Source organism: Otolemur garnettii, unplaced genomic scaffold (genome assembly GCF_000181295.1).
Source record: "Otolemur garnettii isolate 467f Iridium unplaced genomic scaffold, OtoGar3 scaffold00263, whole genome shotgun sequence".
In the NCBI taxonomy this organism is placed as follows: domain Eukaryota; kingdom Metazoa; phylum Chordata; class Mammalia; order Primates; family Galagidae; genus Otolemur; species Otolemur garnettii.
Window position 1 is genome coordinate 368,420 of NW_003852658.1, and position 9,767 is coordinate 378,186.

General features: G+C 52.3%; 2 protein-coding genes across 4 annotated transcripts in view; one reads left to right on the forward strand and one right to left on the reverse strand.

Moving 5' to 3' along the window:
• Positions 1-5,711, forward strand: part of VWA5B2 (von Willebrand factor A domain containing 5B2) — an 18,697-nt gene extending 12,986 nt beyond the window's left edge. Inside the window, exons 12-19 of one of the 2 annotated variants that reach the window (XM_003802849.3) lie at positions 655-826; positions 910-1,223; positions 1,729-1,918; positions 2,135-2,482; positions 4,376-4,513; positions 4,608-4,691; positions 4,771-4,994; positions 5,081-5,711. In XM_003802849.3, coding sequence (XP_003802897.1) covers positions 655-826; positions 910-1,223; positions 1,729-1,918; positions 2,135-2,482; positions 4,376-4,513; positions 4,608-4,691; positions 4,771-4,994; positions 5,081-5,629 — 2,019 coding nt within the window. In that variant the 3' untranslated portion in view covers positions 5,630-5,711. Of the gene's footprint in view, positions 1-654; positions 827-906; positions 1,224-1,728; positions 1,919-2,134; positions 2,483-4,375; positions 4,514-4,607; positions 4,692-4,770; positions 4,995-5,080 lie in introns of both variants that reach the window. The other variant, XM_023508654.1, reaches the window with a different exon arrangement.
• A 253-nt stretch (positions 5,712-5,964) lies between these two features.
• ALG3 (ALG3, alpha-1,3- mannosyltransferase) overlaps positions 5,965-9,767 on the reverse strand; it is an 8,158-nt gene continuing 4,355 nt past the window's right edge. For both annotated transcript variants that reach the window (XM_003802851.2, XM_012813427.2), the window contains exons 2-9: positions 9,341-9,440; positions 9,103-9,250; positions 8,843-9,003; positions 8,276-8,396; positions 7,681-7,886; positions 7,478-7,554; positions 6,458-6,602; positions 5,965-6,301 (exon numbers count right to left, since the gene is read on the reverse strand). In XM_003802851.2, the coding sequence (XP_003802899.1) occupies positions 6,139-6,301; positions 6,458-6,602; positions 7,478-7,554; positions 7,681-7,886; positions 8,276-8,396; positions 8,843-9,003; positions 9,103-9,250; positions 9,341-9,440 (1,121 nt within the window). In that variant the 3' untranslated portion in view covers positions 5,965-6,138. The remainder of the gene's footprint in view (positions 6,302-6,457; positions 6,603-7,477; positions 7,555-7,680; positions 7,887-8,275; positions 8,397-8,842; positions 9,004-9,102; positions 9,251-9,340; positions 9,441-9,767) is intronic.

Consider the following 9,767-nt stretch of genomic DNA (forward strand, 5'->3'; position numbering starts at 1 on the left):
GAAGAGAAGAGAAGAGAAGAGAAGAGAAGAGAAGAGAAGAGAAGAGAGCACCAGCATTTGCTCACTACCTCATAGTACCCTGTGGAAAAGCACCATGTGGCATATTTCTGGTAACTGTGTGAGGAGTGTAACATAGGTGGTAGATGCAATCACAAATCCCAAATCTACCACTTACTAGCCATTTGATTTGATTGAGTCATTTAACCTCTCTGAGCCACTTCTCTGGGTGTAAATGATGTTTGTTGTATGTGTTGCTATAATTAGAGGTCATAATAAGAGTGCTCTTGGCAGGACACTTGACACAGAGTACAAGTTTGAGAAATGATAGTTTTTTTTTTTTTTAATGAAAAGCTCTATCTTTCTAGAAGAGCTAAGCATGCTTCCCCCTTTTTGATCATGAGGGCTATATAATAGACTGTTTGTCTTCTGCCTGGCTGCCAGGAAGCTCAGGGACAAACTTCAACCTCAGCTCCACAGCAAGTCTATTAACCCTTATGGTTGACCTGTTTGCTTCCTGCTTTTTTAGTACTGGTCTTCTGTTTCTGGTTTGTTAGCTTTATTGCCTCTTCACAGGAGGAACCATCTTAAAATCCTGTTTGGAAAGAGGTAGTATATAACTACAATCAGTTTTTTTCACAATGATATTCTTTCCAGGGCCAAGAGCCTGGCTGGCAGAGCTTGGGTGGGTCTGTGTTCCCATCCCCGGAAGAAGTGCCATCTGCTGCCAGCCCTGGCACAGAGCCGACTGGCACCTCGGAGCCACTGGGAACAAGCACTGTGTCAGCAGAGCTGTCTAGCCTATGGGCTGCTGGGGACTCAGAGCGAAGTGAGTGCCCAGGTGTATCTGTGTTGGGGAAGTGGGGGAAGGGAGGGGTTAGGACTGGGGTCCATTCTATTGCCTCCCAGCAGGTACTGATGCTCTGACAGACCCAGTCACAGATCCTGGACCCAACCCCTCCTCTGACACAGCCATATGGCGCCGCATCTTCCAGTCTTCATACATACGGGAGCAGTATGTGCTCACCCACTGCTCTGCCAGCCCTGAGCCAGGCCCAGGCTCTACAGGCAGCAGTGAGTCCCCAGGCTCCCAAGGCCCTGGCTCCCCCAAGGGTAGTGCTCCCCTGGATCCACCTTCTCAGCAGGGCTGCCGCAGCCTGGCCTGTGGAGAACATGCAGGCTCCCGCTCCTGTCCCCTACCTGCACCTCCACCGACTCCATTCAAGGTGAAAATCAGCCCACATTCATTCACCATGTATCTAGTAAATATTTATTTACTGTATGCTGTGTGCCAGACATTGTGTGGAGATTACTATTAGGGCTAGCTAGAGAGATAGGTGGGTGAACCAATAATGATAATACCAAGTAACAACTAGTGATGAGCACAGGTATTATGTGGGCTCAGAGTCAGCATGACTGATTCTGTCTGGGGCAGTCAGGAGAGAAACAGCCATGTCTAGAAGTAGAAGTTAGCCAGGCAAAGAAGGAAGAAGACATAAACAAAAAAATAGATAAGCAACAACCTCAAGCGAGAAATAGAGAGTGAAGTGAGATGACACTGGGAAGGGAACCAGGACTGGAGAGCCCTATAGGCCACGAGAAACTTGGCCTTCCTAAGGGTGGTAGCAGATACCGTACCCAGGATTTGAGACAAGGGGCATATAGCCAGCTGTATATGTATGATGGCCAGCTGTTCTGCATTGACCAGCTGCCCTCCCATCTCAAATGCAGGCAGGGGCTTTGAGTACTGAGGTGCTGGGACGTCGGCACAGGGTGGCTCTGGCTGGCCGAAGCCTCTCCTCCCCTCCAGGCCGGGCAAACCCAGTCCCTGGCCGACCATGGCAGCCATCTCTGGGTGCAGCACCAGATGGGCCAGGCCCTGAGGCAAGCCAACAACTGGGACAGGGACTGGATGACTCAGGTAAGGGTTGGATGGGGAGGTGGTTTCCCTGATACCAAGGAGGTTGTGGGGAGGTGAAGCCCTGCTTACCACCCTTACGAAGGACAAGTTCCTCGTGGCCTATAGGGATCTCCGGTCCTGGTTCCCTTCCCAGTATCATCTCACTCCACTCCCTATTACTCACTTGAGGTTGTTGTTTATCTATTCTTTTATGCCCCTTCCATATTCTCCATCTAGGAAACCTGCTCTCCCCAGCCCCCCTAGACTGGGACATGTTGATGGAACCACCCTTCTTGTTCACGGCTGCACCTCCCAATGGGGAATCAGCCTCTTCTGCAGTGCCACTACTGCCCCAGGCTCCACGCTGCCATGTGGTGATCCGGGCTCTGTATGGGGAGCAGCCTATGTGCTGGGAAGTGGGTGTTGGTCTGGAGACACTGTGGGAGCCTGGGGATGCCTCACAGCCATCTCCTGTAAGAGAAGCTGCCTGGGACCAAGCACTCCACCGGTTGACAGCAGCCTCTGTGGTCCGGGACAATGAGCAGCTGGCTCTTCGAGGAGGGGCTGAGACCACAGTTGACCGGGGTGAGTTGCTGGTGGGCCCAGTCAGAGGCCAAGGCACAAATAGGCAGAAAGCAGCCAAAGGTGTGGGTCAGTGTCCTTCATCACTATACATCAAAGGGTCTGAAGTGGTTCAACACACTGACAAGATAAAAACTTAAGCAAGGCAGGGCGGTGCCTGTGGCTCAGTGGGTAGGGCACCAGCCCCATATATTGAGGGTGACAGGTTCAAACCCGGCCCAGGCCAAACTGCAACAATAAAAAAATGGCACCTGTAGTCCCAGCTACTCGGGAGGCTGAGGCAAGAGAATCACCTAAGCCCAGGAGTTGGAGGTTGCTGTGAGCTGTGACGCCACAGAACTCTACTGAGGATGATGAAGTGAGACTCTGTCTCTAAAAAAAAAAAACAAAAACAACTTAAGGCAATGGGAAAAGGTGAAAGTGAAAGGGAGCTGACAATGTTATATTAAAGATGCTCACCACAAGTTTATGTACTCTTGCAAGCATGAGACCCAAAGCTAACAAGCATCTCAGCAGTCAGCATAGAGGGAAACGTGATCTTATAATGATTCACAGTGCCCTTAATATAACAACAACTCTTTGTCATTCAAGAAAAGATTAAAATTAAATTAGGGAGCTCAGCACCTGTAGCTCAGTGGCTAGGGCGCCAGCCACATATACAGGGACTGGTGGGTTCAAACCCAGCCTGGGCCTGCCAAACAACAATGACAACAACAACAACACAAATAGCCGGGCACTGTGGCAAGTGCCTGTAGTCCCAGCTACTTGGGAGGCTGAGGCAAGAGAATCGCTTAAGCCCAAGAGTTTGAGGTTGCTGTAAGCTATGACACTATGGCACTCTACCCAGGGCGACAGCCTGAGACTCTGCCTCAAAAAACAAAAAAAAAATTAAATTAGGGGCCAGATGCAGTGGCTCACACCTATAATCCTAGCACTCTGGGAGGCCAAGGCAGGTGGATCACTTGAGGTCAGGAGTTCAAGACCAGCCTGAACAAGAGTGAAACCCTGTCTCTACTGAAAATAGAAAAAAAAACTTGCTGGGTGGCTCAGTGCCCATAGCACAGTGGTTACAACACCAGCCACATACCCCCAAGTGGCGGGTTAGAACCTGGCCCCAAACCCAGCACTCCCACTGCCCCCTGAACCTGGCCTGGGCCAGCTAACCAACAATGACAACTGCAACAAAAAATAGCTGGGTGTTGTGGTGGGCACCTGTAACCCCAGCTCCTTGGGAGGCTGAGGCAAGAGAATCACTTAAGCCCAAGAGTTGAAGGTTGCTATGAGCTGTGATGCCATAGCACTCTACTGAGGGCAACATAGTGAGACTCTGTCTCAAAAGAAAAAAAACTTGCTGAGCATGGTGGTACACACCTGTAGTCCCAGCTACTTGGAAGGCTGAGGCAAGAAGATTGCTTAAGCCTAGGAGTTTGAAGTTGCTGTGAGCTATGATGATGCCACAGCACTCTAGCCTGGGCAATGGAGCATGACTCTGTCTCAAAAAAAAAAAAAAAAGAAATATTAAATTAGTTTAAAATTGCAGTTCCTCAGTTGCACTAGCCACTCTTGAAATACTCAATAATCACATGAGACTAGTGGCTACCACACCCCCATCCTTGAAAAAAGTTTGAAAAAGGTGCTAGTCAAGGGTGGTATCCAGTGTTAAATTTCTGGGTGCTGGGGTCCCTTGCCTTGCTATGTATTGAAGATTCAGCCTGATCATTTCTTGTCAAAGTTGGAAGCCTGAGTTGGTTCTGGGCAAGAATGAGACCCTGTCATTCTACTCTGTTCAAAAGTAGACAAAAGGGAAAAGCTGTGGGGAACACCATGATTTTTTTCTGGGTCTCTCTGTAGAGAGTGGGTGGTGAGACTTCAGCATGCTGCTGCTTGGTTTCACAGGCCATGCCCGGAGGTGCTGGCTTAGAGCCCTTCAGACCAGCAAGGTTAGCTTTGCCCCGTCCTGCTTCACCTGCCCTGTAGCTGTGGATGCTACCACTAGGGAGGTCCTGCCTGGGGCCCTGCAGGTTCGAAGCTCAGGTATGGCCCTCCTCTGGTGACCTCTCAAGCCCAGCTCTCACCTCAGTGGCCACCCTCTTGGACAAACCTGACCCCATCCCCTGTGCCCCTACAGAGCTAGCTGAGCCCCCAGGTACCCTGCCTGCCTCTCAGAGCCATCTAGATTCAGCTTCTCTGCCCACACTTGTCCACTCCAATGGTAATACTCAAATGGGGGGAAAGGGTAGGGGCAACTGGGCTTAGAGACCACCTGCTGGCACTGACTAGCTCCACTGCAGAACTTCAGGGAGGCTGTCCCACAGGCGCCTGGTGCTCGGACCAAAATGGCAATTCCAAGACTGCTTTGGGGGACTCTATAATCCCCATGGGAGGTCCTCACCGTCCACCCCCGCAGCCTGCCTCTAGGATCAGTCTGGGCCGCCGTCACAGACTCTGCAGCCCCAACCCAGGCCAGCCCAGTGACAGCAACAGTGAAGGAAGCGACTACGACTACTTGCCCTTGGTGAGGACTCGGGAGGTGGAGGGTGGCATCGTCAGGGCCTGGGCACTATCTCAGCTCGCTTCTCCCCCCACCTCCTCTCTCCTCAGGTGCGGCTGCAGGAGGCGCCAGGCTCCTTCCGCTTGGATGCGCCCTTCTGCGCAGCTGTGCACATTCCACAGGAGCGCCTGTGCCGCGCTTCACCCTTTGCGGTGCACCGTGCCAGCCTCAGCCCCACCTCGGCCTCGTCTCCGTGGGCACTTTTGGGCCCTGGTGTTGGCCAGGGTGACAGTGCCACAGCCTCCTGCAGCCCCTCTCCCAGCTCGAGCTCCGAGGGTCCAGGCCAGGTGGACAGTGGGCGGGGCTCAGACACAGAGGCCTCGGAAGGAGCAGAAGGGCTAGGTGGTACTGACCTGCCAGGCCGATCCTGGGCCACAGCTGTGGCACTAGCCTGGCTGGAGCACCGCTGTGCTGCTGCCTTTGGCGAGTGGGAACTGACTGCAGCCAAGGCTGATTGCTGGCTGCAGGCCCAGCACCTTCCAGATGGCCTTGACCTAGGGGCCCTCAAGGCTGCAGCGCGGGGGCTCTTCCTGCTGCTGCGCCACTGGGACCAGAACCTGCAGCTCCACCTGCTGTGTTACAGCCCAGCAAACGTGTGAGGGGTTCTTGTTGCTGCTCCAGTTGGCGCCCCCATATACTCAAGTCACTGCCGCCCAGGGCCGGCCTCTCAGGTGCTGGGAAGGGGTAGGCTGGTGTCAGCCTGTTCCTACTGCTTAACTCCCTTCCCAGAACCCTCTCACCACTACAAGAAGTGCCTGCCTGTGCTCTCTCCCACTCTTCCCACACCTCCTATGCTGTGCCTCCCAGCTCTAAGCAGCTCCTCCTACTCCACCAGGCCCCCTTCTCCTCTATCCTCTGAGCTTCATGCAGCACAGTGGAAGGGGAGAGAGTCACAGCCCCCAATCCTATGCAATAAAGTGCCTCTGAGGACTACTTGAGTGACTCTTCATCTGCCCGGTAAATGCCTCCTGACAGCTTGGTCCAGGCACTGGCTACCCATATGTCCATGAAGGCTGCACAGAGGTAGACTTGGCAAGGTTTATTTGGAAGATCACAGAGTCCTTCCCACTCAAGTCCTAAGAATGGACTGGAGGGGAAAAGGAAGATTTTAGTAGACTTTCTTGCTCTGCTGGATGCTCTTGGGGAAAGCCTGTGGCCCCAGCCAGAGTTGCAGTAGGATGACAGCATGGCATATGTGCAGGGCGGCAGAGCTGTAGGATGTGGATGGGTACGTGTTCCAGGAGAGCTCAATGAGCCCCAGCACCAGCAACCTGTGGACAAGAGACAGGCTCGGGCTTTGTCTAGTTCCAAGGCTGCTGCCCTTCAGCTCCTCATGCCCTAGACATCTCTCTAGCTTCTCTGGTCACAGCCTTAGGATGAGGAGCTCCCTAAGCCCTCCCACTCCCTAAGGTTGACCCAGCCGGTACCTGAGTAGGTGTGTGAGCCAGCGTGCAGGCGTGGCCCATAGGAGGTAGGGCAGTGTGTGGAAATACCAGACGTAAAACTGGTAGTGGAGGGAGCGGCTGAAGCAGATGCCAATGAAGTTGGAGGTGAAGAGGGTAGAAACAATCTGTATGCAGTAGTCAAGGTCAAGGGCAGGAGCAAAAGGGGCAGGAGCTTGTGGGTGGGTGTCCCAAAACAGAGGGGCAAAATTTTAGGATTGATAGCCCACTAGGTCTCCCATTCCTAGATGCATGCATGCCTTTGGGCAAGCTTCTTAACCTACCTGGACCTGGTCCTCAATCTTATATGGAGGCAGTAATACCTAGGACCATAGGCCCAGCGAGTCTGAATCTTTCACTTACAAGCTGTGTGACCTTGGTGAGTTGCTTAACCTCTTAAAGCCTTAATTTTGCCATCTGTAAAATGAGGATAGTAAGAGCACCTCCCTGCCTCAGTGTCTCCTGTGAGCTTTAATGTTAGAATGTATATAAATCTCTTAGGACAGTACCAAGGAGAGGGTTAGCAGTCGTAAAAGTAGCTCAACATTTAGAGTGAAGAATAAAATGTGCTGGCTCAGCGCCTATAGCTCAACCGGCTAAGGCGCCAGCCACGTACACCTAAGGTGGCGGGTTTGAATCCCCAGCCCAGACCCGCCAAACAACAATGACGGCTGCAACCAAAAAATAGCCGGGCGTTGTGGTGGGCACCTGTGGTCCCAGCTACTTGGGAGGCGGAGGCAGGAGACTCGCTTGAGCCCAGGAGTTGGAGGTTGCTGTGAGCTGTAATGCCACGGCACTCCGCCCAGGCGGACAGCTTGAGGCTCTGTCTCAAAAAAAAAAAAAAAAAGAATAAAATGTGCTTCAGTATATAAAGTGCTCAGCTCAGTGTGTGGTACAGAACAGGAATTCTATGACTGGACTCCCCTTCCCTCCAGAGTTAATGGACCAGGACCCCATCTACACCTGGACAGGGCAACACTCACCTTCCCATTATTTAAAGGATATGGTTGGGTGTAAGGGGCTGGGGTCGAACCTTCCTTTTGGAGGGATGCTTCAGCAGTGACAGGATACTTTCCCCTGTGCTGGGGATAAGTCATTCAGACATTTATCAAGCCCTCATTGTAGCCCAAACTCTAGACTTACCTCCATGAGCTTAATATCTCCCCCCTTCCTCCAACTCTACACATGGCACTGCCTCCCTTTCTTACCTGTGCCACCTGCAGACAGCAAACAGCAAGAGCAGGGTGAGGTGGGCAGCCAATAAGGCCAAGTGGAAAGAACGATGCAGGAAGAGGGCCTCTGGGAGGAAGCGCCAGTTCACTGTCCAGCGAAACAAAAACTGGCGGCCAAGGTCAAAGGAGCGGGATAGGTAACCAATAGGGTTCTCCAGCAAGAAGGGTAGCCCCAGCACCACCTGAAGATGAGTGTGATGTCAGCAGAGCTGCTAAGACTTGTTCATAGTGTTAATGCTACTCACTGAGGGGAGCAGGATGTAGGTCTCAGAGGTTCCCTAATTCCCACCAGAATAGCAGGAAAGCTACACATACATCAAGGCCAGAGCCTGTGGCCAAAGAAACTGAGGAGGCAGGTAATATACTTTAAGGTTTAGATTCACCAAGTCATCAATGGGCAGAGCTAGAAAGACCCTCAGTTCAACACTCTTACTTCATAACTAAGGACACAAAACCTAGAGATAGTGGCTTCCCAGCTCAGAATAAACTCCAAAATCTTGTCTTTTGGCTTTGAGGAAGTCACAGGAATGGAACGAAGCCATTAGAAAGGGAAAGAGTAAGGTGGGGGTACCTGAAGGCCAGCACAGATGCCCAGCTTGGGGAGAGCTCCACGGAAACCAAACTGTGTGAGGAGAAGAAATAGTAACCCAGGGGCGAAGAGCAGCACATTCATCTTCACAGAGACTGCCAGGCTGGGGTGGGCAAGGGTGAGGAAGGGTAGAGATCAGCTCCAGGGCCGTGTATACTACCCAAAGGCATTCCCTACCCCCATGCCTGCAAACTCCAAGATGGGGGGTCCATAGTCAGAACTGCTGGAAGGAGGGTAAGGTAGCCTGCAAGGAGACTGGAGGTAGATGGAAGACAACTAGCTCCTGTGCCCAGATTGACTGAGCATATGACCTACGTGCAATGACCAATTCCAGCAACAAATGCTGTCCAGAGGGGAGACAGGATAGGAAGAAGGCATGTGTGGAGGGTGGGAGGGTAGGGTAGAGACTTTCTAGAGGTTCTAGACTCACCCTGTGAGGCCTGGAGTGACCCACACTGTCACCTTTACTCCCTGTGTTGTGCAGAATTGGGGAGAAAGAAACGAAAATCTACAAAATAAGAGAGGAGGCCAGAAGGGAGGGGTGTTGACCTGAAACAGCAGCAGCCCCAGCTCCAGCGCTGGGCCAGGAAGAGGTTGATACTGAGGAAGAGCAGCACCATGGCCACTGGGTCATTGAAGAGCCGAAGCACAAAGATGGAGTGGACACGGTAAGAGGCACAGCACATGAAGAAAAAGACGAAGGGAGGTACCTGAGGGGTGGGCACAGTGAAGAACAAGGTCAGCTCACCAAGCCTTAACCATCCCCATTCCCAGGCCGGGGCCCTTTAGTCCTGGTAGCATGGACTTACCTTGCAGGTCTGGTGGTAGATCAAGAACACAAGCAGCAAGGTGGCCAGGTAGAGCACAGCAAAGATGTTCTGGGCCATGTGGATATCAGTGCCCCTACCAGTGGCATAGTATAGCCCCATAAAGATATACACAAAACCAGCTGGGTACCTAGAAATTGAGAAGAAGTGTGGTCAGGCCAACTAGCCTGGTACCTAGCCAGCCCCTCATGTCTTCCCTGAACCTTCTATCCCCACTCACACAAGTGGTCCAGTATCACCTCGAAGTTGGGTATAGTCATAGGTGCCACTGATGACACCTTCCACCTGGGCCATGTAGGCTTTCCAGTCGATCTCTGTGTCTGGAAGGTAAAATGATCTGGTTACTTCTGAGTTCAGAACTTGTCTGTCCTCCTCCCCATGCCTCCAGACTGTCAAGACACAGACTTCCAACTTAGTAGCAGGGCTTCCATTACCACTCTCATCTAACTGCCCACCTGACATTTTTTCGGTGGACACAGGCATTTGAAACTCAGCATGTCTATACTTAAAGTCCTTTAATACTTCCTTCTCTCAGCTCGGCGCCTGTGGCTCAACCAGCTAGGGCACCAGCCACGTACACCTGAGGTGGCGGGTTCGAATCCCCAGCCTGGACCCACCAAACAACAATGACGGCTGCAACCAAAAAA